The sequence below is a fragment of the Aspergillus glaucus genome (assembly GCF_001890805.1).
Source record: "Aspergillus glaucus CBS 516.65 unplaced genomic scaffold ASPGLscaffold_21, whole genome shotgun sequence".
NCBI classification, from domain to species: domain Eukaryota; kingdom Fungi; phylum Ascomycota; class Eurotiomycetes; order Eurotiales; family Aspergillaceae; genus Aspergillus; species Aspergillus glaucus.
In genome coordinates, this window is record NW_019170473.1 from 479432 (window position 1) to 506444 (window position 27013).

The window sequence follows — 27013 nt, forward strand, 5'->3', positions numbered from 1 at the left end:
TCGACCAGATTCTGCCTTCATCACCGTCTTTATCACCACCTTTATCTGACCAAAAGTTCTCACCATCTTTCACTTAGCTCCCATCATGCCTCCTCAACTATACGACAAAAGCAACTACGAGATGCTCAGGGAAGGCGGCTACCACAGCATGCACGAATTCATGCACTCCTATGGCTTGAAGCTCCAACCAAGCAATTACGAAGAAGCAAGATAGATACTCGATGGCTTTCGTGAGATCGATCAGCGCGCCTGGGAGGAGCAACATGGCTACCAGAGCGACGAGGACTGGGATGAGGAGTATGATGAACAAGAGGCTTGGAAATACCAATACTATGAGCAAGAGTTCTGGGAGGAGAAGTATACCTCAGAGGATTCTGGTGATCAGGACGAATGTGAACGCGAGTTCTCAGTGTGGGAATGTGAAGATGAACTAGGGACCTCGGGGGAGTATAGTGAACCGGAGCATAGTGACCAAGAGGACTGGGGCGAGGGGCATGGTTATTATAGTGATGAGAGCGTTGATCTATATTGAATGTGGGTATGAATTTTGACTTCCTTTCAGCATTATTTGTATGGCTAACTGTGGTGAAGGGATAAAGCGAAAACATATACAACAGGGCAACTATCGAATACTCAAGGATGACAATATGCCCTACGAGCCTAAGAAAAGGGGTGTCTCTATTGCGTTTTCTTGACCCACGGATGAATAAGTGAATACCATGAATAATGAATGTATCAAATCCAAATTAATGACTCAAATCCATTGGCAGTCATCGAAGTAGTCATCGCTGTACCAAGGAGTTACCGGTGGGGAACCGAAACTAGAAACCCGCGGCCGATCGTTGTTGCGGGACAATTATTTCATTCCTCGACCACCAGCTCCATTGCTTTCCTACAACTACTTATCGCCCAGAAAGGGCCCTGTACCTACACTTCCCTGATTGCCTGATATCAGTATCTCTTTGCTGAATACAACATATCTCAAGCATAATGTTCAAAAAGAAGCCTACGGTGCGTATCGTCCCTTCCCGCACAAGTTTTGCGATGCGGTTACGTAGGGACCGCGATATTGACTCCAACGCAGATCAAGAACCTGTCTCCTCTGCGGTCTTCTGACCGCCGAAAGACGGCCGATCAGATCATAAAGGAATACCAAATAACCGTCCCCTCCAATTCACCAACCGAATCTAGCGCCCAGGGTCCGGCCGCAAACCCCACGGCTCCAACCCTCACGACTATTCGCAATTCCCTCCTCCCCGAAAACTCGCTCTCCGCACGCTTCACAACGACATCAGGTCCGCAACTCCGCGAAGTTCAAGGAACTGTCTTTGTCGGTGCACACCCCGGCAGCGAAGAACGAGCTCTGTGGTTCAGGTTAGACCAAGGACCCGGCTCCGATGGCCGCCTCTACCCCACTGTCTACACGCTATGGCATAACCCGAACCTCGTGCCTCTTCTTTACACGCCGGAGATGGTGATGAAGAAGTTACATGGCGGTGCGGATCTGATGACGCCTGGTATCGCCAACGACCCGCCGTTCCCCGAGCGTGCAGTGAAGGGCGCGGTGGTTGCTGTGGCTGGCTTGGATCGGTATACGGTTCCGTTATTTGTTGGGGTTTGCGAGATTGATATTGTGGGACTGGAGGAGGTTCAGGGTACAAAGGGACATGCGGTTCGCGGTGTTCACTGGGAGGGCGATGAGTTGTGGGCTTGGAGCTCGTCTTCTCGACCTGGCCAACCGGCCCCGGAGTATTTGGAAGGCTGGGATGAGGAGATCGAGGAAGGTGAGGAAGAAGGTGGCGAAGAGGTCGATGAAGTGAAGGAAGGGATTGATGAGTTGGCGTTGCAAGATGGACAAGCCGGCGATGGCGAGGAGCCCTTGGGAGAGTCGCCTGAGCAGCCGGAGGAAGCGCCTGCTATGGAAGAAAAGGAACCAAAAGCAAAGGGTATGTCTTCTCTTCACGTTGTTCTCGAGGGGATGCTAACTATAAGCAGAAATCGATGATGCCTTTGTGAATGCTTTTATCTATGCTCTCTACAAACTCAAGCAAGACAACCCAACAGTGAAAAACCACAACATATTGCTTCCTATGCAGCCATCACAATTGATCACCTTCATCACCCCGTTCTTGCCGATTTATACCCCTCGGCAAGCTCAATGGTATAATATCAAGAAGACAACCTGGAAGAACGTCAAGAAGTACATCAAACACTTGCACAAACTTCAGCTGGCATTGGCAAAGGATCGCAGTGGAGGTGAAACTGTCATCCTCGATGTGGACTTCAACGACCGTTTAGTCCAGCAGTTTGTTCCATACAAACTTCCGTCCAAGAACGCCCTAGAGAAGGCAGAGAAACAGGCTGCCCCTGTGAATAAGAAGCCTGCGCCTACAGGGGATGACCCCTCCGTCGGCCAAACGTTGACTGTCCAGACTCTCTACCGGCCGACGCAAAAGTTGACGCCGACGATATTCCCAGCTCTGTCTACCACCAACCCCAGCAACTATTACAAATACTCCGACGTTTCCAACCACCTGGACCAGTACCTCCAATCTCAAGACCCGCCTCTCATCTCCAAAGAAAACCGCCGCATCATTTCTCTCAACCCTTTCCTCGCCAACACCGTCTTCTCATCTTCGTCAGGGGAAGACAGGAGCACACTTGCCCGTAGAATGACGACTCGGGATGGTCTCTTGAAACGACTGGTGGAAGACCATTCTTTCCTGGCACCACACTACGTGATCCTCAAACCCGGCCAGACACTTTCTGATGTCAAGCCCAAAGCTGGCGCAGCGCCCAAGGTGCACGTTACACTTGAGCGTCGAACGGGCTCAAAGACCGCCACCAAAGTATACGGCCTGGAGATCTTTGGTATCATTCCCAACTTGCTGGCTGAGGAACTGCAGAAGAAGTGCGCGAGCAGCACCAGCGTCACGCAGGCTACAGGAGCCCCCAAGGGAGTTATGGAGGTCTTTGTGCAAGGTGACCAGAGACGGGCTTTGGAGACTGCATTGGTTCGACGGGGTTTGAAGACGCAATGGATTGAGGTGGTGGATAAGACGAAGAAGAAGAAATAGTTGCCTTGCTGTATGTAATGATTGATGAACCAGTCTGAGCAAAGTCCTTGACTTGCTTTATGAATACAATAGAGCTCAGACTTTGTATGTATGACGTACGGCATACAGCCTTATTTGCTGATTGATAAGGCTGTCAGCATAATGAGGCTCTAATTTTAACGTGTAATAACTATTCTACCAATCACGGCGTTGTTTGTTGCTGGTTGGGATCAAGATTCACTATAAAAGGAATCAGCCTTCCCTGTCTTATCCCCCTCTTCCATTCCCCACTTCATCTCCATCCATAACCACAATCAAGGAACCAAGAAAAATGGACCAGGAAATCAATCTCCAAGCCCGCGTTGACGAAATCAACGCCCTCCCGCTCCTCCAAGCCATCCAAGCCCTCCTCGACCTAACCCCCAATCTCACCACTCTCCTCTCCCCCAACGGCCAACGCTTCGTTTCCCACCCCAACTTCACCGGCACAGCCGACCTCAACAACCTCGCCACCTTCTACATCCGCTGCGGCTCGCGATGCACAGAGGAGCACGCCCCTCTCAAGACCCGTCTCGACTACCTCGCCCTAGACCCGCTCTTCGAGGCCTTCTACGAACAAACCGACACCATGCTACGGGAGGCCGAAGAATCAGGCAGTATAATGGAGCATTACCAGAAGTTTGAGGGTGGTTGCTGCGCGCATTGCTCGGGACACCCGGCTGCTGTGATTCCTGCGGGGTTTGTGGATGGGGAATCATTGTATTTTGAGATGGATGGGTTCGAGCGGTTTTGGGGAGATGATGCACAGTCGATAGGGGGTAGGTACTGGCGGGATCCGGAGACGAATGAGAATAGGGGACATAAAAAGGCGAGTAAGGAACAGGTGGAGGATGCGATTAGCCGTGGGTTCGTTTGATATGAGATGACGACAATCTGATATGCTATGGTATGCTTTGCGGGGTTGATAAACAAAGGGGTTTTTGTTTTTTTGCCGTTTTTTCCATGTTCAAACATATAAAAACACTTCTTACATCTTTTACATATTTACAATGACAACCGGAAGCTGCTCCTGCAACCACATCCGCTACACCACCACGCACCCCCCAACCAAACTGGTCAATTGCCACTGCACCACATGTCGCAAACAATCCGGCGCCCCCTACCAAACATGGGCGCATTTTAATGTCTCTCAAGTAACCTGGCTCACTTCCCCGCCAACAACACGCTCCTCCAGCACCATCGCAACACGCGGTTTCTGTCCGAAATGCGGGTCGAGTCTTACTATGGCCTATAAGAGCATGCCGGAGTTAATCGGGATTCCGGCGGGAACTATTGATCCGGGGAGTGATGGGGAGGATATTCCGAGACCGGATTGTCATATTTTTCTGAGTGAGAAGGCTGGGTGGTTTGAAGTGCCGGGGGATGGGCTGGAGAGGTTTGAGGGGCATTTCATGGGATAGGGCTGGTGCGGAGGTTGGGTGTTTGCTATGGACCTTTTTCAGTGTAGTATTCTTTGAACTAGTAAGTTAGCGGGACATCCAAAGCGATTCGCTTTCGTTTTCAAATTCAATGGTTTGCTAACGGTTATTTAAAGATGAAACGGAGGAATCCTCTACTTTTCTTTGGGAGAAAGAAGAGCTATAGAGGCCCATGCGCTAAATGTTGATTGTGCCGGACATAAAGACCTGTTGATATGAAACTGGATTGTTCCATTTACACTAATAAAGATATCTCCAGGAATGCTTTATAATGGTTGCGACTCCTGAAACAATTGGCATTCAGCGCCTAGTTGAAGACAAACAGTCATGATTGACAGGGTGTCATACTTAAAATGAATGAATATGGACAATTCCCTTTCGAAACAACAGTTATAAAGCTTTTCCTTGAAAGACCGAAACATGGAACTTGCCAATAGCTTTGTAGGGTACGGCTTCTTCCGCAAAACCGTCAAAGAACAAAGGATTGATACTATTCCATACCACCAATGGCTATGAAATGAACAATAGTAATTCATCTCTTTACTCTCTGTACTATTATCCTATGGCAAATACAACTTATTTACTCTCCAATATCTTGGATTTGGACATAAATATGACTGGGAATCCTACCACAATCTCCCCATCATCATCAATCCTCTCTTCTCTAACAAACCAGCTCTACTCTACAATCAATCTCTATTCATTCGCTGACCCTCAGCAAGCAGCCACTACCTTTCAACCGTTTTAACAACTCAAACAAACCAAAATGCCCAAGTACTGGCGCGTCTGGTTCCCCTACTTCAACTCCAACCTCACCGACGAACGCGATATCCTCCACGCAATGCTCTGCGATATCGACTCCCACCGCGTGAGAATTATGCCCGGCAGCAGCCGTGACAGAGAAGACGACTTCCTCGAGGTATGTCTCATTGTCAAGACCCCCAGCACCGTTGATGGGTACTATGAAGTTATCCCTTATGCGCATGCGCAGATCCGTGAGGATATGCATAATGGGCGTATTTTGCCGTATACGAAGCCTGCTTTGCATTGGCGCTAAGTTTTTTGGGGATCTAGGGACTCGACGTTTTTGATCGATTTCAGAAAGTAACCTGACTAAACGGTAAGTGCGGATCGAGCGATTATCAAGGATAGTTTGTGCAAGTGGTGCTATGGAGAGAAAGACCAGTGTTTCCTATGTTTGTCATTTGTGTTTCTGGTATGTTTAGGGTTACCCGTAGATGGTTGGTACTACCTGATAGAGTAGAGGAACCTGTTAGACCAATTTCAATGCATGAATTTTCGTACAATTGCCGTTTCTCAAAGTCTCAGTAGACTTTCTAGATTAACGAGAGTCGTCACTTGATAAGTACAGAATGAACAATCGAGAATATAGTGACGACCTTTGATTGGTGCCTCTTTTACCTCAATGTCAGCTCCGCTCTTTTCCAGCTGCAACTACATTATGCTCTCTATTGTCCGAGATGCCGGCATCGATGTCTGCTCCATGCTCCACCGGCCACTAAAGTATTGCTTGATCGCCAGTTGCTAGCTATTTGAAGTGCAATATAGCCGTCATGGGTTCTCACTTTCATGGAGGCTCGGCACTATCTAGAGCAACTTTGATGCCGCATGCTCTAAATTCTCAAATACGAGCATAAGCGCCGTGTTTTCCGATCATCCGGTGCATCATAGTCTTTTCGCGAAGCGGAGAATTTTATCCCTGTTGGTTAAAGGGCATTAATCGTAGATAACGACTATTCAGAATCCAAAAACCCGGTGGTTTGGAACGGTGCAGTTACTAGTGCATCAACAACAAAGACGTGTCTTCGATCAGCAAAATGCATTCAAAATTCTCTCAAATCTCACATTGGAGGCATCGGACGATAGTGGTTTGCTAATTACTGATATACCAAATGGCGAAACGCAGGCCTACAGTTCCCTTATATCGAACGGAGGAAATCTTAGGTTACAAGGCTGCTGCATCTTTAAATGATGCTTACGGCGATAAGCAACGCTTTTATTCAGACCTCACAGCAGTTCCCTCGGTGTATATGAGAGGACAAGAAACGAACTCGACGAATACTCCAGAACAAAACGGCACAAGAATTTTGCAACAGCCCTAGAGAGCCTTCTTCCCGGGCCAGGTGTAAGCCATGTGCGTGCCATTGTCAATATCTTATTATTCGTTAGACTTATCATGATCCCGGAAAATCACCAGTGGTCGGAACACTGTCGTCCTTGAACGCAGAAACTGCGTCGGTCAGTACGGCTTCACAGCGGATATTGATTTTGAATTCGGATTCCATTTGCCCCTGCAATTGACCAAAAATGAAGCATTAGCAGCAATGTCCGTTGCAAAGATAAGCTCCCGCTTTTCCTCTCTTCAAAATTGAGGCTAAACCGTTTGGTAGTTGCGACATGGCAATGTCTCTGATTCTGTATCCCAATTCTTTAGACTTCCAAGAGAAGTCCGTGACGATATCTATGCGTATGCCATCCCGGAAACAGAAATGCAAATAGTCGGCTCCAGAGATGTTTCTGGTGTCGGTTTTGCCAGAGGAATGGGTGATCCTAGCGGCTTCTATTTTCCGTTTAGAAGCAATCTCGGCATCCTCGCTGTGAACAGACAGATGCGCAAAGAGGCACTGCGGCTGGTTTATCGCAAGACATCTATCCATCTGAATGATATGGACGAATTTATCAAATTTGCTCTCGATCGGAAAAACCGGCCGCCATAATGTCGAATCAATGAGCTTCGCTTGGGAAAGCAAAAGTGACAGGAATCAGTTGCAGATAAAGATTTGAGCTCTGGGCATAGCTACATGAACTGCTCAGGCATTTCAAAAGACTGAAGTCCCTCCGGTTGCATTTTGATAATGACCTCTTGTCGACTTTATCTTCTGATGGCTTCAAGAACGATCCCGGCTCCCGCAATCTTCATTTACTTAATAGGGTTGACAAAGTTGACATCCTGGATTAGTCCGGGGAGCCAGCAGAACCTGGAAGGTGAATCAAGGCATAGTTAACTAACAGCGGCTTTGGATTATGTCAGCTTCATCCCCACACAAACAGACTAGAGAGAAAAATACATGCTTAACGGACTTTCTCTCATCCACCACCATGTCCCAGGCAATCAGTGAGGAACAGACTCGCGACAATGCCTTCCCCGCGGTGGATGATGGCATAGACCCTGCCGCTTCCATCAAATACTGGAACAGTGTTCCCGCCACAGCAAACGGAATGCTGGCGGCCTTGGGGGGTTATCCATGGTACTCGAGAATTGACCTGCGAGGGTCCAAGTCCTTCCTAGCCAAAGCTAGACGGTTTGTATCCACGTGCATGGCCGAGGGGAAGCTAGCAACAGGAGTCGACTGCGGTGCGGGAGTCGGCCGTGTGACAGAAGGCTTCCTCAGCCAAGTTTGTGAAACTGTTGATGCAGTTGAACCTGTCGAAAAGTTCACCCAGACGCTCCATGAGAGCACTTTGAAGGCATCCGGGGTGGTTGATGTGATCTATACTGTCGGCATAGAAAACTGGCATCCGGAGAAGAAGTATGATTTGGTCTGGACGCAGTTCTGTGTGGGGCATCTGAAAGACTGGCAACTGATTGAGTATGTGAAACGATGCCGTGATGCCCTAACCGAGACTGGAATCTTGGTTTTCAAAGAGAATCTTTCGACAGATCCGAATGGCGATGACATGTATGATGGATTGGATTGCAGTGTGACCAGGACAGATGCGAAGTTCAGGGACATTTTCAGAGATGCTGGAATGAATGTGATTGTGTCAGAATTGCAAACGGGCTTTCCCAGAACATTCAAGCTCTTGCCGGTCAGATCCTATGCTTTGCGACCCAAGATCTAAAACAACTGTACCGGTTTTGCGACGGTGGGTGCGCATGGCTGGATATGGCGCATACACCATAGACCAAAATTGTTGTCTTTATGCCATATCAATTGAGGTCTAAGATTCAATGTACTATTTTTCCACTTCGGCCCTACCTATTTCAAATGTACCGTGACCATTATGCATGTTATGCACATTTATGCAAAAATACATAATCAACACACGTGATTCTAAGGACCTCGGCTTATCGTCCCAACAAAATCGCGACTTCCAGCTTACCTGTTGAGGATCGTGAGGCTGATCGTTTATCAGCTGCCATTCATTTATTTTATTAGATCTTGTCCGACATATCTTTAATGTATGCTTTTGATTTCAATCGCAGACAATTAATGCATCTTTTCTTATTATTCTGCTGAATTTGACATATCCGTACTACATTCCATGTCCCCGAGATCGTAATACATGTCCAACATGAGCATCCCGATCTCCTTACCTATTGACAACATACGCCAAGCACTGTCATCCATAGTCCCGCTAGCATCGTGGAAGACCCTGGCATTGCTCCTAGCCTTGATCAATCTCAAGAATCTCCCTTTTGTCTGGCACGTGGGTATTTATCTTACCCAACCGATGGACCACAAGCTAACTCTCATAGATCCGTCTTCTCCATGTATTCCTGAGGAATATCCGGTGGAAACCAGATGCTCCATTTTACCCCAATGGCAAATCCATCACCGTTAATGGCAAGCCGATACATCCCGTTTTCGCGTCGTACGGGCTGAGCACCCGCACGCCTCTCCTGGAATCAGACTACAACCTCCACAAATCCAACAGCACCTACTTCTCCGACCTGGACATTGCGCGGACCGCGCTTGCCACGCGCATCTTATCCCCGGGCGTCGGGATCCTCAGCAAAGTACTCGATCAAGAGACCATCGAGAAATGCCGTAAAGAAGGCAAACGCGTGCCGAAGAAGTTACCATGGATGTACATCGCCGTGGGGTCCGTGTATTGCAGTTTCAAGCGGGAGATTAAGCCGTTTGAGCGTGTGGATATCCAATCTAAAGCCGTCGCATGGGACGAGAAGTGGTTGTACGTGTTGAGTTTCTACATCCGTCCTGCTAAGAAAGGTGGTGACGGGAAGAAGACTCTGCTAGCTACCGCTCTCACCAAGTATGTTGTCAAGAAAGGCCGCTTGACGGTTCCCCCGGAGCGGGTTCTCCGTACTAGTGGGTTTTTGCCGCCTCGACCGGGAAGTGCTGGTGAGACGCCTTTGCCTATGGAATCGAAAGATGTCTCTGGAATTGTCACGCCCGCGGAAGGAGAGGGACTCAGGGCTACAGCTGGAGTGGATGACTCGCTCGTGCGGGAGGTCTTGAAGATTGATGCGGACCAGGTCCCTGGTCGGGAAACGCTCGAAGAGCAGAAGAAGGTCAATTCGGAATCATGGTCTGCGGACGAGTGGACGTGGGAGAGGATCGAGCAGGAGAGACTGAGAGGGTTAAAGGTGGTGGAGGGATATAGTACCCTGGATGTGAAGCTGCAGCAGGAATGGGAGTATCAATAGATGCATATACATAATCTAATGAGGGATGATCACAGCGTTAGAGTTGATAGAATAGATATGGCTTTCCCTTGGTACTGCTTCCTGTCTATAAGGAGCTGCTCTGTTGATTTTTCACGAAAAACATAGATTTGCACTTAGAATCAAAGACAACATTACATTATACTGCTCACCGCTAGTAAGAAACACCGCAGGCCCAGGTTCATCGAGTCATTCTGATTGATAAGAATCCCGAAGACTATCTCCGAGCACCCCTGATGATCCCTGAATCTTCACCAATTCTCGAAACGTCTCAATCAATCTCAATCAGGCCGGATAAACATCGGGGGCAAAACAAAGTATAGGCTTCGGGGGTAATTACCATTTGGGCAGAGCGTGATGTTGACGACGTACCTTGATCTTATCACCGAGTTTCCATACCAGTTTCTTCACGTTAATTCAACGTTGCTTCAAAATTGCGATGATCAGGTTATGCGGCCGCTACTGTCAGGGCCCGAATGGACTCAATGCCAGTGGCTGTGATGCCCGGAGTCGGACCGGGATATCGCCGTAGAAAGTCTTGATAGCGAGGAATCTCCACTTAGACATTTAGTTGATGCAGCATCAGGCAATGACTTTTGCCCCGGATTATTCAGCTCGGATATAAGGTCAACCGGTTGAAACTATAAAGCTACAAGCCCCAGAGTAAGCCAAGTAGAGACAGGTCTTCACATCTCTTCATTCGTTCTTCCAGTCAAGATGGTCTTCAAGAGCCTGCTGACCGGTCTGGCCCTGCTGGGCTCAGCATTCGCCGCCAACGAAACTCTACCTGCAAGACTCCTCGACCTGGGCAATGGCGTTATCGGGGGTCTGTACCATCCATCCAACCCAGGCCCAAGGGCGAACGTTGCCGTCTTCGTCATGCACACCGAGCAAGACTACCTCAACTTCGTCGCCTGTACGGAGCTGTACAAGCGCGGCTACACGGTTCCTCTGTGCCAACAACAACGCCAGCAAGTCCGGGAAGATGACGGACCTGGCCTTCGAAGACATGTTGCAGAACACCGGCAGCGGCATTTCCTACCTACGCAACCAGACCTACATCGACAAGGTGATTGTTCTTGGCCATAGCGGTGGTGGTGCCATGCTGTGAGCTTATCAGAACATTGCAGAGAATGGCGTCTCGGCATGCAATGGCCCTGAGAAGCTCTACCCCTGCTCAGACGACCTGGCCAACCTCCCCGCTGCAGACGGCTTCATCTCCGTCGACGCCAACTACGGTCTGTCGACGATGACCTTCCTCAGTGTCAACCCGGCCATCACGGACGAGGACAGCGGTCTGAATATCAACGCCTCGCTGGACCTGTACAACCCGGCCAACGGCTACACGTCGAACGGCGCCAACTACTCCACCTCCTTCAGAAAGTCCTACCAGACTGGCGTCATCGCCCGCTGGAACCGTATCATCGACCACGCGCTGAACTGCAGCAAGGCCATCGCAGCTGGAAACGGCCTCTACGCTGACGACGAGCCGCTTACTATCCCCGATGCCAACTACGTCGGTATGAACAACAAGTTCTTCGCTGAGGATACCCGCTTCCTCGCACACACCACACACGCCTGGCCTCTTCTCCACAAGGGCGGTACCAATAGCACCCAGGTTGTGCATTCTGTCCGTGTTCCCACGGCTATCGGCTCTTTTGCATCCAAGTTCTACGACGGCGCCATCAAGTCTTCCATTAACCGCTTCCTGGAAACACTGGCCATCCGTGTTAACGACAACTTCGAGTACCTCCCCGACAGACTTGAGGGTATCGAGTGGAACTCTAGCCAGACGGCACCAATTTCTTCTGTGGCGGGTGTCAGCGTCCCGATCCTTGCTATGGGTATGACGGGTCACTGGGAGTATCTCAATGCGGAGAAGATCTATCTCAACTCGGACAGTGATGATAAGTCGATTGCGTTTGTGGAGGGTGCGTCGCATACTATTAACGTTTGTACTGAGTGTGAGTCGTATTCGGGGCAGTATGGGGATACGGTGAAGACGTGTTTTGATCATATGGATAAATGGTTGCGCCAGAAGGGTCGCTTTGTGGGAGCGATATGCATATGAAGTTGCTTCGGTAGCGCCAATAACCAAGACCACAGATCCAAGCTGGATAGTTCGTTTGCATCCGAAGAGGTCTGCTGTCCAGGCTTGGAGAATTGCTCCCGCGATGTTGCCGGCTGAGTTGACGCCATTCAAGGCGCCGACCATGGTGGTGGTATGGTCATATCCCGGCTCTCCTTCGGCGGCGAGACCGAAGTAATCGTAGAAACCGGGCTCTCCAACGGCCGAACCGATGATAGCCAGTCCATAGGCACTGGCGATGGTGCCGACGGCTACAAAGACCACGACCCAGGCGTTGTAAGAGTTAATATTTCGGAGTTCTTGCAATATGGTGAACCCCGTCTAATAGAATAGAGGCCTCAGAAAAAATACAAAAGAGGTCTGTGACAAGGAACAAAGACAAGACGAGGGGACCCCTGCAATATACATAGCCGATGATATGCCTCGTCTCGTGTGGAGGTCACCATCCGAGCAGGGAACCCCGAAGCAGAAATCCCAAGACCAGGGTTCGCAACTACAAGTGGACCCCGCGGGGGTTCTTGGCATGAGCTTGTTGGTCATAACGCTAAATGCGGGGGTGGGGCCTACCAAACCCTGCCCTTTCAGGAAGGTCCGGGGGAATCCCGTACTCGAAGTCTGCGTCAGCGTCCAAATGCTTGACTAAGTAAGTTATTCCCAAGCAAAACAACCAAGAGGAGTAACTCTATTATCTCGGCTAATGGAATGATCTGCTTATAGTCAAGAGTAGGCTATTCTTGGCATGGACTATCAGCACCCGCTGATCTGATTTTGAAGATGACTCATATTGGACGATGCTGTTTCTTGGCCGTCACAGTAGTGAGAATCCCCTTCACGTGCCCGGTTTCTGGTCAGCCTTAGAACAAGATTCGACACGAGGCTCGCTACGAGGCGTGATATGCACCTGGACGTCATAGGAGGTAGCTAGCTAGGGATGTTTGGATATGCTGGGGATGGCTACACTTGTCAGATGTCAAGATTACATGGAATCAATAAAATGTATGTCAAAATGTTCGCGGGAAATAATATTTGCGTGAAATAGTCCGTGAGTGAATCCTACTGTTCCTGTTGGACAGCTGTAAATGCCTCGTACCGAAATGGGATCTTATCAATCAGGTACCCGTATTCTCCGAGGACTTGCTCGAGCCGACCTATAACCTAACCGTGTTGTCTTAGCTTAGGCAAAAAAAACATTGTTCTCTGAGTAGCTACAAGGTACACACTGCATATTCCGGTCCGGAACTGAGAAGATCCCGAGCTTGAGTCTCGAGCACGTGGAATTTAATCACGGAAAGTTGAGATAAACACGGGCAAAGTCGGTGCTAAGTTTGTCGGAAGAGTTCAGTCATTCGGGAATCCACGTACACCCCATGAACCGGAACCGAAGCAAGGAATACGGCGGGAACAAATCGAGAGAAGTCAATATGGAGGGATAGTGTTCACGTTGCATGTAGGCTGCCTACTCCGTAGACCGATGTGATGCCAGCCAAATTCCAAGCTTCCCGAAAGCAATGCATACGGATTACTCTGTAACCACCGGATACCCGGGCATAAGGATCCCACGAAAATCCTGGTGTGCAGATCTATCTGGCTGTCAATCCCACGTGAGGAAGAGCTTGTACCGTGGTTGACTGTGAATGTGCTTGGTTAGCCAGGGTCAGGGTCCTCGGTAGTTATGTAGACAAAGGACTTTCTTCGGTTTCTGTCGAGTCTCGCTCTCTTCAAGCAAGAATCATAGGATTATGCTGTCAACCTGCCTGGTGACTGCCGACATATAGCTCTACTCCGTACGGCAATACTAGAATTTGGACCAAAAAAGGGACCTTGGCAGGACCTGATCATCGAATGACTGTTCGCCACATGAGCAACTATTTTACGAGTACAAGGACAAAGGTAAAACACCAAAAGCACAAGAAAACAAGTCGTTTTATTTTGAACTAGTCTACTTTAAAAAACCTCTTCTCCAACCAGTCAGACAAGCCGACCGTATTGATGAAAAGGGGGTTCGCGTCTATCGGGGATAGTGTAAGCCCGATGACACTGTGTAGCCAGACATGCGCAAGCACAGAGGCCCAGCCACGGAGACCAAAAATAAGATTAATCAATGTTGTGTTCCTTAGAACACTTTCAGAGATTAAACTGAAAAGAACAGATACTACACTTGATCTAAGCCAAAAGGCAAAGAGAGCTGGAGAAGAAAAGAAAAAAATTTGAAAGAGCGGCGGGGGATGAGAGGTATTTATATGTTGAGAGAATAGGTCCGTGCACGCTAGTGGGTTAGTGTCGTTTTACCGAGGGTCTAGACTTCTTTGGGACAGAGAATCACGTGATTGTGATTACAGTGCTGTATTAGAGAACACATCTATTTTGCCATAATCTATCGTAACATCTAATGATGTACAGAGAGGTTCAATCATAAAGAAACCGAAGTAACCAAGTCGTATTATAATAGAATAACCCAATTAATGTGGCAACGCAACGGGTTCCTCCTTGTTCGACTCCGAAAGATCCAACCCCTTCCGCCTGATACCAACAATCGAGAACAAGAGACCGACACCCGCCAAGCCAGCAGAGCACCACAGTCCTGTTTGGTACTGCTGCGCTAGGGAATGGCCCTTGTTGACGTCGACGGACTGAGTCACGGCCGAGGAGACGGCGAGGGCGACGCCACTGCCGATTTGGAACGCTGTGTTGATCTATTCTTCGTTAGTATACTTTTTTCAGTGGAAATTGGGAAAGGAACGTACCATTCCGCCGCAAAGGCTCTTGACGTTTACCGGCACACTGGCCAACATGGTAGTGCTGGCTGTGATGTACGCGATGGACACACCGGTGACACTGATAAGGGATGTAGGGAGGACGTTTGTCCAGCTATAGTTGTCAGTACAACATGTATCAATAATGACAAGAGAAAAGAACATACAAGTTCAAATCCTGAGCAGTCAGACAGCTTGGAACCGGCGCCAGCACCGACAGAGCCATTCCCATAAGCAACAAGAATTTGCCGTTGACCACCTCGATGGCCCGTCCACAGACCAAAGATACAATGAAGCCACCGGCTCCCATAGGCAGAAAACGAATCGCCGTCTCGCCAGCAGACAGCTCGTCGACTTCTTGTGCCATAAGGACGAGGTAGTAGATAACGGTTTGGTAGCTTCCATAGACAGCTGGTATGGTTAGCATGGAATCCGAGATCGAGAGTAGAGACACTCACTGAAACCAGCAACCCATAATCCTGCAAAGTTGCTAATCTTCCACAAAGAAAGCGGCATGATCGGATTCTTCACGTACTTCTCCAACAGGGTGAAAACCACCAGGATACAGCACGAGACAATCAACAAGGCAATGATGAACGGCTTGCTCCAGCCATACACACCACCACTAGAAAGCACAAACGACAACAGAATCAAACCAGCCGTCGACAGTGCCGCACCAGCATAATCCAACCTAGCCCGGGTGGTGCCCTCCAAGCGGTCCTTAGGGAGCACAAACCAACCAGTCACGGCTAGAAACGCGGTGAGGATAACCACGAGACGGAAAATGTATTTCCAGCCAAGGGACGAGGAGAGGAAACCACCGAAGATCAGGCCTGCACAGAAGCCTACTGCACCGGAAGCACCGTAGATAGACAGTGCGCGCGTGCGGTCAGGACCAACGAAGTAAGAGCTGATAATACCAATGGCGGACGGGACGGTCATGGCAGCGCCCATGCCTTGAAGACCACGGAACACAGCGACTTCAATGAACGAATTTCCGAAACCAATGGCAATAGACCAGGCAGAAAGCCACACCAATCCAATGCAGAGAAGGTTTTTCCGGCCATATCTAAAACCCATCAGTATTCATCTCCATAGCACAGTAGGGTGAGTGGGCCTACCGATCCGACAAAACCCCCGACAACAACAAGAACCCACCAAACGTCAGAGTGTAAGCGGAGATCATCCACTGCAGGTTCCCACTGTTGACATTAAACTCCTTTTGGATCGACGGTAGGGCGATATTGGCACTGGTCATAAACACATTGTCCAAGAACTGCGAGCCACCAGTCACCAGCATGATTATCGCGCCTCTCCACGAGGCAAGCTTGCCCACATCGGGATATTCGGTCGCCGTTGTGGGACCATCGGCCAACTCGATAGGGTTATTCGGGACAAGAGGCGGCGTCGCAACTTGGGTGGAGGAGGAGGATTGACCCGAAGCCGATCCGGGACGACTTAATCGGGCCGGCGCCGGTTCGGGGATGGTCGAAGCATCGCCGACGGGACGCGCGGAGATTTCGACGGGGTTTTTCATGGCCGAATATATTTAGGAAAAAAAGTTGTTGGATCAAAAGAAGGAAACAGGCCCAGCGAGACCAGAGAAAGAAGAACTTTTATGGGCCTGGGAAGAGATTTTTCTTAATCATCCAGACCGACTTTGATAGTTAGCGTGCTTTGAACGGAAGACGGTAGCCAACGACGCTTTCGGTCCACAGTGAAAATTTCTCCCGGGAGTCTCCCGGCGCAACTACGGGGGACCAATTCACTGCTCCTGTTCATATCAAACCTGGAAAATAGATTCCCGGATCGACTGCCAGACCCACGGACAACGCGTCCAGCGCAGATCAACGTGGGAGAGCAGTAAGGAGGGTGCATAGCTCTGATACGCTCTGATAACTCCTGCGCATTTATACTGCGATCTACCGATTGACGGATTTGCGGTGCATCCGCTCTGCAAGGAACATTTCAGGGTTCAGCAGAAGTGTTAGTTGGATGGAACAAGAGCTGACGAATCTAGTATCACAAGTAACTACAAGTACATCCCCTTTATTGCTTTTTCAATGCAAAGTATCACAATCAACAAGCAACAATCAATCACATTTCCTACTCGCAGCACTTCGAAACTGCACCTCAACCGAGCAGTGGAATTCGATATCCGGCGGCGCCAAATCCAGCGAATCTTCTTCCCCAACCCCTATCTTCGCATTCACAACCATGCACTTGGCCGTCCCAATAGTCGATTTTGACTCGCGGTCCGTGATCAGCATCGGCTCGACTTCCTTCCCAATGACAGTGGCATAGTCCTGCGCCCGACGAATCGCATCTTTCATTGCTTGTTTCCGCGATTCCACCCCCAACACCTCTCTAGTATCCTTGGTCAACTGCCAGACAATTTTTGAGACCTCGACATCCTCCTCCGTGATTAGTCGCTTCGCGATCTTTCCCAACTTTGTGAAATTGCGGAATGTGATTTCCACGTCCGTAGAGGCGTGGTAGACCCGGTCCAGCGGGTGACCGTTGCGGTCGCGCGGGACTGTCGACCAACTGCGCTCGGATCCGATCGCGATGTTCGACACGGGCGCTTCCATGGGTATTTGTCCGGAGGAATTGCGGGGTGCGAAGTCTCGCAGATGACGCTGGAGGAGGTTTGATCGGGTGGTTACATAACTGGACACCAGGTTGCGCGAGGGGCCGTCGGATTGGATGTGGACGGACAACACGGCTTGGTCTGGGTGGTGGTAGATTGTAGAGGTACCGGTGACGTTGATGGTGACAGCCATCGTGTCGTTTGTTTCGTGGCTGACGCACTCTCGGTGCATTTTTGGCTGGGATGGGATTTGTAGAGGTGTCGGGCTGTTTATATAGTGACACGTACTATGTAGGGATTGACCCCTTGCATATTTCACCTGAACAATCTGGTGCTGTCGTCTATGGAGTAGAGCAGGAGATAAACAGAAGCCATTCTGGTTCTCTAGGTACTGGCATCGCGCACAAGTACATGCGCGGTTCAATATCAACGACACAGAACATAGACAACACGACTGCTTGAGCCGGGAGACAGACGACAAGGCATCGCCAAAAGAGACCGGACAGATCTTGCCGGTGATGTTTTTCGCTGCGGTCTTTGCTGCGGTCTTCGCTCTTGTTTTTGTTGTTGCTGCTGCTACTGCAGTTCTTGATGCTGGGCCGCTCGTCTTGATGTCCTGGTTGTTCAAGGCATCTTGGTCGGTTGAATGGAAAAAGCTCAGGGGATCTAAGATAGCGAGCCAAGTGTTAGTACTCATTTATCGCTAATATACCAAGTAAAGGATATGGAGATGATAGTGAGACATGAAGTTGTTGTATACTCACTCTGCTTAAATACGTTGTGCTGGAATATAAAAAATTAGCAGATTTCTCGGGGTGAGAAAATCAGAATTAACACCTAGCAAATTTTTACTCATACTTGGAATAATTTGCTAATTTACCCGTATATAAGTTCTATCAGATAGACAGAAGCATTTTGGAGGTGATCAACGGCTGTCTGATGTTTGATGTCTAAATGTGGGTCCGCCTTATACTCTGGAGTACTGACCCTAATCTGGGGAAGACTTCACGGCCATGTATTTTCTAACTTATGAAGATAGACAAAATAAGTGCACTATACTCTTTTGCTACATTTCAGGAGACTTTCTCACAGTCGAATAATTGTTGCTGTTGGATCTCTACGTTACCTACATCGTAGCCCACGGTCAACAAAAAGACATGATACCAATATCTTTTCTTTATTTTACTTGCTTCCCTGTATTTTGACCTACAATAAGTGTCTCATAAATTGCTGCGTCCTACTTTGGACCCTATTTAATACGTCATGTAGCCATTGCGAATCAATGTCAAGCACTGATGCAAAAAAACATATGATAAACCCTCCATGCACATCCATTAACAACATTTAAAGCTTACATTCTCAGGAAACGTAAGTAATTAACATGGCTGTATCCTGTCGGTGTGCAGCCCAATCTGCATCGTCCTCGGATGTTGTATCACCGTTGGATTATCGGTTTATGCATCTTTATTCTGTGAAACATGGGCTTGTATTGTGTACTCCTGCATATCGTTGGACTGGCTGAACGACTATAATACCTTTATTTTTATGACTATTCATCATTGTCTAACTTGGTATTGGTATTAGGGCAGCGGAGATAGAGATTCATGATGTATGTCATAGTGAAAGTATGACTTGGGCAGCAGCACTACTTCACCACCATCCCACTTAGACTACAGCATAAGGCATAAGAAATGAACGGTTCTGCAAACAAAATGCCCTTCCCAGACATAAGAAATGGCCTCCCCGAAGGCACCCCCGAATTCACCCTCCCCTCCGACCACCACAGCATAGCACAACTCTTCATTCGCGAAGTCTACCGCAACATCGACGAACCCGATGACAACCCCTACATCATCATGAAAAATTGCCCACCCGAGTTCGTCAAAAGAATTTACGAGAACCCACGCTTATACGACATGCTCCAGATCCGGATGTTCTACGATGAATCTGCGCGGGTGATGGTTGCGAAGAAGCCACCAGATATCGAACAGGAGTTTGCAAAGTCTATATTCACGCAGACTATAATAATGAAGATGGTTGAGACACAGGGCGGGACGGGATTGGGGTTAGGGCTTTATGGTGAGCTTATGACGACGGGGCGGACGACTTGGGATTTGTATGTGGTGGGAAGAGGTTTAGCAAGGAGGCAGATGATTCGTATGAGCCGATTAATAGAAATATTCCAGGGCGTCAGAGGAGATTGCCTTCGTTTGTTATTGAGAAAGGGTATATGGATTTTATTGAGCGGATGCGTGCTGGGGCTGCGTGGTGGATTCCTGCGTCGAAGGGGGGTATTAAGACAGCTGTCGTGCTTGGTTTCAACCGTACAAAACCGGAGCTTGTGCTTGAGAAATGGAGGGCTACTGGGTAGGATGGGGGGAATCAGGGTGATGGTAATGATGGTGTGCGAAGGCCTACCCCAATCAAATCTCAGATGGTGACTATAACGTTGAGCGAAGAGGGAGAGTATCAAGTTACTGGGGCGCCGTTTGCTATCCAATTTCGTGATATCTTCTTGTGTGAGCCTGCGAATGCGCAGGAAAGCGACTTTGTATATACCACAGAGGACTTGGAGCAATACGCTAAGCATGTATGGATGAGACAAGGATTCATCCTCGTTGGTGATCTGTGACTCGTATTTATAGAGGGTCAATGGAATATGCTTTGCTCAAAGATCTGGCGTGCCTCCTACAGCAGCCCAATAACAATATCACCATACAACTGCGCATCCAAATCCAACTTCACCTTCGCATGCAGATTCAAATGGATCTTTATTTTCAAGCTTTCCTTCTCATTATCCTCTTTTGTCTCGCCCGGTTTCTCAAGCCCGCTCGTTGGTACTAGCTTCTTGTCGCCGTTGCCGCTGTCCTTGTCCTTGTTGGATTCCTCGTCGGAACGGCTGCCCTTGCGGTTGCCTCTGGGGAGGGTATCGGTGGTTGCTTGGCTAGATTTGGAGAAAGGTGGTTAGGTCAAGCGGTTGGTAAGTTGTGGGGACGGATGTGTTTGGGGGACAATACACGGGATCGGCCATCTTGGTATAATACAGGATTTATTCGAGACGGGATGCAATCGAGAACTTGATAGTTAATAAAAATTCTCTTATAGTCGACTGTTAAGTATTTAATAGCATTTTTAAAAGCGCACAAATTGCAGAGGTAGTATTCTGTTACTTCATGGAGAGCACGCATGCGGAAGGTCAAACACTCTGATATAGCAACCTCGTCATATCTGCTACCCTAAATAATTGAAAATCTTATTTTGACAGTGGAAACTTATTTACCTATCAAATGGATCTGACGTGCCCGACACCATGCACGCCCACCGGCGAGTATAGCTAAGCTGTATACGTTGTACACCATCAACTACGCCAAAGCCTACGTGTCTCAGCGCCCCGACCATGGTGTTGGGAATCGCTATGATGTCGGCAATGCTGCCGACCATGATTGGCCTAAACGAAGCAACCTCAGGCACTCGCGATCGCGAAGAAAGTCGCCGCGATTCTTCTCGGAAAGAACGATGTCATCTTGTGGCGACCTGCAGTCTTGATCAAGGGAACCAGCGGCAGCGGGAACAAGTCCACAATGCTAAAGTGTACGTGGGGTTAGATGGTAAAGTATGTCCCCAGCAAATTACCAGACCACATCCCATGGAAGAGACTAACGAATCAGCTATACATCACCAAACATCCCAAATCATCAATGGTTCCCTTCAACGGCGGTTTCCACACCCATCCAGCCTTCGCCCCTGATAACACATCAGGGATGGTCACCGTGACCGGGGAGAACCCACCAACCCTACGATGGGTATTCCTTGACGCCGACACACATGAAATGCGCTGGGGTAGCCGACCAGACAGCGAGGGCCACGTCTGTGGGCCGTTTGACTGGACAAAGGATGAGCAGCGGGTCACACTTGAAGGATGGGAAGGTTGGCTGGCTGTACGTTTGCCCGATGATGAGCAACAGGAGGAGCTGGAAGCGCAATTGGATGCCGATGATGGAAGAGGGACTTGGAGGCTGTACTTTGATCAACATGATGATGGGGCAGGTTTATCGTCCGGCGCTCAGGGACTGGAGATATGTCTGAAGCGGGTTGTAGCGGAGTCATGATGACCCAATAGACTGATTGAAGTATCGAAAAAAAGGGAATATCACCATCATGGCTGATGCCGGCACCTTGCACCCCTTCACTTGGACTCACGGAGCATCTTTCCAATGTCAAGTTGGAGCTGAAATGTCGAAGTGTGGATGATAAACAGAGGGGGGCAGAGTGTATGCAATCTCTAGAGCAGAGTTGATGAAGGTGTATACTCGTATAGTTGTACTTAAAGAATCAGTAAATGGGTATATAATACTGTTGCAATTAAATTCGGAACACGATAGCTTGGAAACATATTTATGAAAGGAATCTTGGGCTTCAATTCCAGCAAGTGCAGCTTTCAGTGATACAGATCCTGTCACGGGCTCGGAATAGAAGATAATAACGAACTGAATTCCTATCTTGACTATTGTAGCCATCAACGAGAATATCGAATCTGGGGAGGAAAAAAGGAGAGGAAATCTATCTGGCGAGTACAGTCTCTATAAACCTTTGTGCGATACGGCTTGAGCCCTTGTTTGTCCATATTGCTTGTATGGCATCTTTTGGCATGTTGGCACTGTTTGCCTGGTCGTTGAGTCGTCACAGATCCTGCCAATCTTGCCATGTCCACCACCTTATAGCAAGCACCAAGAATTTTAAAAGCTGGGAAATCGTTTTTTACTTTTTTATGAACCTGTGGCTGGGATCAGCTTGATGTTGATAGGAATCATTCCTGGTTCATACAAGGTGTATACTTACCAGCGATCAATAGAAATGTCCCTTATCGTGACCCATGTTGGCAGGAGTATGAAAATGGGAGAGTTGGTTGTAGGGACAGAGAGAAGAGCATCATGGGCCAGGCAGCTATTTTTATTTTATTTTATTTATTTATTTATTTTTTTTTTTTTTAAATGACATACACGTCACATATCAACTGGAACGTAATACCCCTGTAGGCTTCAGTAGTTATCCAAGCATAATCCGAAATCTCCACCATAAGAGACTCTACTACCGCAGATTCTCAACATCAAATCATGGTCTCAACTCTTAAGAATCCTGAGCTCGAGACTCAGGGCATCGAACCCTTTGAAGATTCCTTCGAGCAGATAATGAGCAAAACAAGCATGCAGCATACACTTACCGATCATACAGCCTTCCTCCAGCCTCTCAAAACTCAAAAGCAGGCTCTACATGCTGACAAGACTCGAGAACAGTTCCTGGTCGTGAAATTTGTTCTAGAGGCTGAATTTTCTTGGCTGGCTGATGAAGTAATTAAACTGCCTGTTCTCTTTGTCTTATCACCGGAAGACAGGCATATTAATTGTTAAAATATTCCCAGGAATAGACCAACATTTTGCATTTAAAACTTTCTGGGGTAGCATCGGAACGCAGATATCTCTGATGGGCCTGAGGTGGGAGATGGATACACTGATCACACCAACTATTTCGATTGGTGACTGGTACAGGGTGGCAGATTGCTGTTGGAGCCCGGCGGGGAAGAATCCCAGCCTTGTTCTAAAAGTTGGGCTATCAGAGTCTTCTGAGAAACTGGCTAGCACTGCAAAGGGCTGGCTAGATACACCTGGGTCCTCTATTCAAATGGTCGTTACAATCGATATCAACAGGGATGAGGCCAGAGTTTTAATCACTCTATGGGAACTTGGGACAACAATGGCACAATCACCCCCCACGCGGAGGGCTGTTGCCATCGAACCCTCTCGTTTGAATGGCGAGACGGTCGTTGTTGGTGAACAGTATCCTGACTCTTGCCATAACAGGTTCGATGATGAGGAATCCTTTCTCACCACAGATCTAGTCTTGCCGTTCAAGATTGTCGGACGTTCCCCAGAAGAGTGGTTCGAGAAAGATTTCAGAATTTACAAGGTGGAGCTCGAGCACCTTGCAGAGCTAGTCTGGCAAAGACAAGGTTTTATGCCAAAGTGAGCAGACTAACAAGAAACCTATCTATCTCGACTCTTCCTCTTGTAAGGAGTAAGGACGGCATAAGGGCGGAGCCGCGGGTGTTGCTCATTCCAGTCGCAAAAGAATATTTTTAGGGACTGATAAGCCCAGAGTATACTTAATAATTGTAAGAAGTATTTTGTTCCCAGCGTGCGAAGGACTGGCCAAGACGATATATTGATAGCAAAATGAGCATGTGATTTCCCGCCACCTCTCATTTTTCTTCCCCATTGTCATTTGTCTCTACTCAACAATACCATCATGTCTTCATTAACTGCTTGTGATGAATGTTTCAAGAGGAAGAGAAAATGCCAAATAGTTTCCAGTTCTTCTCAGTGCCTCCTCTGCCAGCGGTCGTCCCTCCAATGCACCAGAACACGACGCCAAGGGCGGGTTGGACGACCCCCAAGCCTCGGGCGCTCGAACACTATTGAGGGTGTCTTTGATATCTGGGACGCCAACCGGGGCTTTGAGAAAGCTCACTTAGCACAGTCATCTCCACACTGCTCCCCATCGGCCCAGCAATCCGGTCTTGCTGAAATGATACCATCAGGCACTTCGGGAGCGTCTCATGGCATCGATGATGAAAGCTTCTATGCAGCATTAGATATTTGGATGTTTGGATCGACCTTTGCAAGAGACTTCCACCGAGTGATACACTATTGCCATCGGAATTCTCCCTGGCTTTTGCACGAAATTTTCATTGCCATGGATACCTTTATCGATTGGGCACGCTTCAACCGAACCACCTCCGAAAGAGTAGACATTGAACGGGGTGCCCGATCCCTCCAGAAGCTCCGCACTGCCGAGGTCACCCATACTCAGGATGCCTTGGCTATTCTCATGCTGGGCCAGGCGTTGGCGGCATTTGATGCTTTTCTCACCTCCACGGGCGCCACGTCCATTCTCCGATATTCCTTGTCGCTGATGAAACCGTGGTACTCAAGTTTCGAGCAAGTTCAATTCTTTGACCCCGTAACAATCAGCCCAATCTTCTGGGACATAGCCTGCTGTCTGGTCTATCGGGAAATACCCATCATTCAGCCGGGCGCGCGTGATCCATCAGTGATTGACCGTTTGGCCGGTCTCTGTCCATCAGTCTTACCGATCCTCTACGATCTGTGCGTCATCGGTCATACCTTGCGTGGTGACCCAAAACAAGTCAATCAGCTAAATAATATAGAAGAAAGAGTGCGCCAGTGGACTCCAGACTACGGATGTCTCCAATCAAGAGGTTTTAGCGCCATAGAGGTCGCCTCAATACGAACCCAGGCGATCATGTATCGAACCGCAAGCCTACTCCTAATCCATCGCCTGCGCCATCCGTTAACATGCCATGATGACACTGCTGTGTTGCTTGCGAGCGACATTCTTGCCGAGAGAAGCACCTTCTTTGCCGCTCAAGGAAACGAAGCCACTCTCCAGAATGTTGTGCTGCCGTTATTCCTGGCCTTATTGGAAGTTCCATGTTCTCCTTTAGAAATATGGAAAAGCTCCACTAGGCTTCGAGTACGTCCGGCATGTCTTGATACCCTCCTCACTTTCCATCAATATTTCTGGGAGCGGAAACAATCTGGGTTTAACGGATTTCTGTTTGACCTGATTGACAATGGTCCCAAATTTGTGCCCCTGCCATGACCGATCGTGGCTTGATCCTATTGCTAAATGCACAATTTTTCAACGTCAGCCGAGCCCTCTGAATGGCCCACCTCCTCCCTACCTGTACCTTCAGAACCGACTTAACAAAAGATACCCGATACGTGTCCATATCGAATAAAAGATGAACATAAAGCCAATGGCTATCTGCGCTATCATGGCCTTTGGGAGTGTACATACATAGAACTTATGGCTGGAAGTCGACAGGCTGGATGTCACTCATGCCCAAACTCAGACGGTGGTCTTGTTTCACCACGGTTTATATGCCGCTGGAACCCACCAATTCCACACCAACTACTCATAGGCCAATTTCCTTCTCAAGTTGCCGAAGCTTGACAAAATGCTTGGAGGCATTATCGCGTACCCTTTCTTGGAGCCAGTTCGGTAACCCTCTCACTAAAGATGCTAAACCATGGGATCTGGGCAACACAATTTGCCCTCCGTTTCCTGAGACGAGTTGTTTGGTGACGGCAGATGAAACTTCCTCGGGTCCCATAACTGGTTGAGTCCAATGTTTTCCGGCCTTCAGGATAGCATCAATCATCGGAGTACGGACCCACGAGGGATGGATGACACTCGAAGACATGACCTGTTAGCTTGGATGGGATACTCGTCCAGGGTACACTCAGTAATTCACCTTGTTCGGACTTTCTTCGAGCCGTACCAGTGCCTTATCTCCTGGGTCAGGCCCTCATGAAAGGCCAAAGCCGACGCTTTGGAGCATGCATAGTCCACTGTCTCTCCAAAGCTGACGAAACTGGCCATACTAGCCAACGTGATGATGTGACCATGATCCCGTTGGATCATGCTTGGCAAAAACTCTTTGACGGTCCAGAAGTGCGATAAAGTGTTCACTTCCATTGTCAAGCGGATCTTTTCATCCGGCTCGTCTAATATGGTTCCTGGAAACCCGACGCCTGCATTGTTGATCAGGATGGTAGGATAGCCGTGGTCTTTTCTGATTTGTCCTGCCACATCCCTTACGACCGCGCGGGATGTGACATCGGCGGCATAGAAGAAGACATTTGGAGCTTTTCAGACCATCAGCTTTCCATCACAGGCCACGGCACATAGGCAACTCACGTAGCGAGAAGTTTGGTTCGTTCAGATCCAGGATGATTGTTTTGACGTTCATCCGAGATAGATCCTCCATGATTTGTTTTCCAATGCCGCTGCATCCTCCAGTGAGGACGACCAGCTCCTTTTGTGGACTCCATTTGCTGATTCTCTGTCCGTTGTTCTGTGATCGCTTTGAAAGATAGCTATTCAAACCTTTGACGAGTTGTAGCGCCACCAACGCCCCCAGAGCTTTTTGGACGTACGAGTCCAACAGTGCTCGCTGTACAGATGGGGGAAGCTTCGCGAGCACTGAATGTGCTGTGTCCAGCGCCAACTGTGATAAATCTTGTGCTGACATGGTGGTTTCGTGGTTAAATTTGCCGCCTAGTACACACTCTAGCTTCCCTCTTCTTGTTGACGTCGGAACACCTTTTTATAGTTGAAAGCCTTAACATCCATGGACTAATTTGAGCCACTATGCCACGGTCTACGGACGCTCGCACTGGCTTCTCCGTGGGGGGGGGTTGTTTGCGAAAAGGTACCTAGTGCGGGGTATGCGGATAACAGTTCGCAGCGGAGGGTTTTGTCCATATTAGGAAAAAAGGCACCACCGGCTCGTCATTATCATTGATTCTCGGTTTCTCCACCGAATTTGTCATCAGTCTACAGGGGTAGTGTCTGTGGGCTTTAGCCTGTTTGAGTAAAAAGGCTCCGCGAGGCCAACCACCTTGCGATGATCGCCGCATAGCCTCAAATCCATCGGCCTGATAGATCTTGTGAGATGATGGGACTAGGAAATTGTCTATTGCCCGGCAATACCTTGGGAACATGGGTGCAATGGAGTGGAACTACAACGCAA

At 48.7% G+C, this 27013-nt stretch overlaps 14 protein-coding genes across 14 annotated transcripts; 10 read left to right on the forward strand and 4 right to left on the reverse strand.

The window, feature by feature from the left end:
* Nucleotides 1–990: 990 nt before the first annotated feature.
* Nucleotides 991–3077, forward strand: ASPGLDRAFT_69097 (putative RNA binding protein Ligatin/Tma64; the record flags this gene model as incomplete). The annotated part of the gene is made up of 3 exons (XM_022549327.1): nucleotides 991–1011; nucleotides 1085–1946; nucleotides 1996–3077. The coding sequence occupies 3 exons, from the start codon at nucleotides 991–993 to the stop codon at nucleotides 3075–3077; spliced, it is 1965 nt and encodes a 654-aa protein (XP_022397707.1).
* Nucleotides 3078–3435: 358 nt separating this feature from the next.
* ASPGLDRAFT_94627 (uncharacterized protein) lies at nucleotides 3436–3849 on the forward strand (the record flags this gene model as incomplete). The annotated part of the gene is made up of 1 exon (XM_022550562.1): nucleotides 3436–3849. A coding segment is annotated over one exon (414 nt), but the record flags the coding sequence as incomplete, so codon positions are not given.
* A 256-nt stretch (nucleotides 3850–4105) lies between these two features.
* On the forward strand, nucleotides 4106–4516 carry ASPGLDRAFT_133666 (GFA family protein; the record flags this gene model as incomplete). Its single annotated transcript, XM_022541231.1, has 1 exon — nucleotides 4106–4516. One exon carries the CDS (start codon nucleotides 4106–4108, stop codon nucleotides 4514–4516), a length of 411 nt encoding a protein of 136 aa, XP_022397709.1.
* A 691-nt stretch (nucleotides 4517–5207) lies between these two features.
* On the forward strand, nucleotides 5208–7272 carry ASPGLDRAFT_60693 (uncharacterized protein; the record flags this gene model as incomplete). The annotated part of the gene is made up of 2 exons (XM_022548448.1): nucleotides 5208–5453; nucleotides 6946–7272. Exons 1-2 carry the CDS (start codon nucleotides 5301–5303, stop codon nucleotides 7270–7272), a joined length of 480 nt encoding a protein of 159 aa, XP_022397710.1. The 5' UTR covers nucleotides 5208–5300.
* Nucleotides 7273–7654: 382 nt separating this feature from the next.
* Nucleotides 7655–8398, forward strand: ASPGLDRAFT_28647 (uncharacterized protein; the record flags this gene model as incomplete). The annotated part of the gene is made up of 1 exon (XM_022543775.1): nucleotides 7655–8398. The coding sequence occupies one exon, from the start codon at nucleotides 7655–7657 to the stop codon at nucleotides 8396–8398; it is 744 nt and encodes a 247-aa protein (XP_022397711.1).
* Nucleotides 8399–8851: 453 nt separating this feature from the next.
* ASPGLDRAFT_133580 (acyl-CoA thioesterase) lies at nucleotides 8852–9947 on the forward strand (the record flags this gene model as incomplete). The annotated part of the gene is made up of 2 exons (XM_022541226.1): nucleotides 8852–8986; nucleotides 9036–9947. The coding sequence occupies 2 exons, from the start codon at nucleotides 8852–8854 to the stop codon at nucleotides 9945–9947; spliced, it is 1047 nt and encodes a 348-aa protein (XP_022397712.1).
* A 439-nt stretch (nucleotides 9948–10386) lies between these two features.
* Nucleotides 10387–12138, forward strand: ASPGLDRAFT_1501276 (uncharacterized protein). Its single transcript, XM_022542108.1, has 3 exons — nucleotides 10387–10910; nucleotides 10942–11034; nucleotides 11086–12138. Exons 1-3 carry the CDS (start codon nucleotides 10683–10685, stop codon nucleotides 12034–12036), a joined length of 1272 nt encoding a protein of 423 aa, XP_022397713.1. The 5' UTR covers nucleotides 10387–10682; the 3' UTR covers nucleotides 12037–12138.
* A 2375-nt stretch (nucleotides 12139–14513) lies between these two features.
* ASPGLDRAFT_133786 (uncharacterized protein) lies at nucleotides 14514–16344 on the reverse strand (the record flags this gene model as incomplete). Its single annotated transcript, XM_022541239.1, has 5 exons — nucleotides 14514–14747; nucleotides 14799–14922; nucleotides 14975–15218; nucleotides 15266–15876; nucleotides 15929–16344. 5 exons carry the CDS (start codon nucleotides 16342–16344, stop codon nucleotides 14514–14516), a joined length of 1629 nt encoding a protein of 542 aa, XP_022397714.1.
* Nucleotides 16345–16900: 556 nt separating this feature from the next.
* Nucleotides 16901–17590, reverse strand: ASPGLDRAFT_38623 (SIMPL domain-containing protein; the record flags this gene model as incomplete). The annotated part of the gene is made up of 1 exon (XM_022544969.1): nucleotides 16901–17590. The coding sequence occupies one exon, from the start codon at nucleotides 17588–17590 to the stop codon at nucleotides 16901–16903; it is 690 nt and encodes a 229-aa protein (XP_022397715.1).
* A 182-nt stretch (nucleotides 17591–17772) lies between these two features.
* ASPGLDRAFT_814718 (uncharacterized protein) lies at nucleotides 17773–18344 on the forward strand. The gene is made up of 3 exons (XM_022550116.1): nucleotides 17773–18082; nucleotides 18147–18212; nucleotides 18289–18344. The coding sequence occupies exons 1-3, from the start codon at nucleotides 17916–17918 to the stop codon at nucleotides 18299–18301; spliced, it is 246 nt and encodes an 81-aa protein (XP_022397716.1). The 5' UTR covers nucleotides 17773–17915; the 3' UTR covers nucleotides 18302–18344.
* A 1741-nt stretch (nucleotides 18345–20085) lies between these two features.
* ASPGLDRAFT_38625 (uncharacterized protein) lies at nucleotides 20086–20428 on the reverse strand (the record flags this gene model as incomplete). The annotated part of the gene is made up of 2 exons (XM_022544970.1): nucleotides 20086–20341; nucleotides 20415–20428. 2 exons carry the CDS (start codon nucleotides 20426–20428, stop codon nucleotides 20086–20088), a joined length of 270 nt encoding a protein of 89 aa, XP_022397717.1.
* Nucleotides 20429–20721: 293 nt separating this feature from the next.
* ASPGLDRAFT_51007 (uncharacterized protein) lies at nucleotides 20722–21811 on the forward strand. The gene has a single exon (XM_022547431.1). It carries the CDS (start codon nucleotides 21003–21005, stop codon nucleotides 21504–21506), a length of 504 nt encoding a protein of 167 aa, XP_022397718.1. The 5' UTR covers nucleotides 20722–21002; the 3' UTR covers nucleotides 21507–21811.
* A 1337-nt stretch (nucleotides 21812–23148) lies between these two features.
* ASPGLDRAFT_38627 (uncharacterized protein) lies at nucleotides 23149–25077 on the forward strand (the record flags this gene model as incomplete). The annotated part of the gene is made up of 3 exons (XM_022544971.1): nucleotides 23149–23404; nucleotides 23766–23875; nucleotides 23932–25077. The coding sequence occupies 3 exons, from the start codon at nucleotides 23149–23151 to the stop codon at nucleotides 25075–25077; spliced, it is 1512 nt and encodes a 503-aa protein (XP_022397719.1).
* A 12-nt stretch (nucleotides 25078–25089) lies between these two features.
* Nucleotides 25090–26811, reverse strand: ASPGLDRAFT_815010 (uncharacterized protein). The gene is made up of 5 exons (XM_022550117.1): nucleotides 26179–26811; nucleotides 25733–26126; nucleotides 25315–25670; nucleotides 25166–25257; nucleotides 25090–25100 (listed from the first exon to the last, which is right to left on the reverse strand). The coding sequence occupies exons 1-3, from the start codon at nucleotides 26510–26512 to the stop codon at nucleotides 25394–25396; spliced, it is 1005 nt and encodes a 334-aa protein (XP_022397720.1). The 5' UTR covers nucleotides 26513–26811; the 3' UTR covers nucleotides 25090–25100; nucleotides 25166–25257; nucleotides 25315–25393.
* Nucleotides 26812–27013: the final 202 nt, after the last annotated feature.

Coding starts and splice junctions, on each gene's coding strand:
- ASPGLDRAFT_1501276 (XM_022542108.1), top strand. CDS start 10,683: ATGGTCTTCAAGAGCCTGCTGACCGGTCTGGCCCTGCTGGGCTCAGCA. Junction 10,911..10,941: donor TGTACAAGCGCGGCTACACG/GTTCCTCTGTGC, acceptor AACGCCAGCAAG/TCCGGGAAGATGACGGACCT. Junction 11,035..11,085: donor ACCAGACCTACATCGACAAG/GTGATTGTTCTT, acceptor TGAGCTTATCAG/AACATTGCAGAGAATGGCGT.
- ASPGLDRAFT_814718 (XM_022550116.1), top strand. CDS start 17,916: ATGTTTTTCGCTGCGGTCTTTGCTGCGGTCTTCGCTCTTGTTTTTGTT. Junction 18,083..18,146: donor TCTAAGATAGCGAGCCAAGT/GTTAGTACTCAT, acceptor TGAGACATGAAG/TTGTTGTATACTCACTCTGC.
- ASPGLDRAFT_51007 (XM_022547431.1), top strand. CDS start 21,003: ATGGTAAAGTATGTCCCCAGCAAATTACCAGACCACATCCCATGGAAG.
- ASPGLDRAFT_815010 (XM_022550117.1), bottom strand. CDS start 26,512: ATGTCAGCACAAGATTTATCACAGTTGGCGCTGGACACAGCACATTCA. Junction 26,127..26,178: donor CGAACCAAACTTCTCGCTAC/GTGAGTTGCCTA, acceptor TGGTCTGAAAAG/CTCCAAATGTCTTCTTCTAT. Junction 25,671..25,732: donor TCGAAGAAAGTCCGAACAAG/GTGAATTACTGA, acceptor CATGTCTTCGAG/TGTCATCCATCCCTCGTGGG.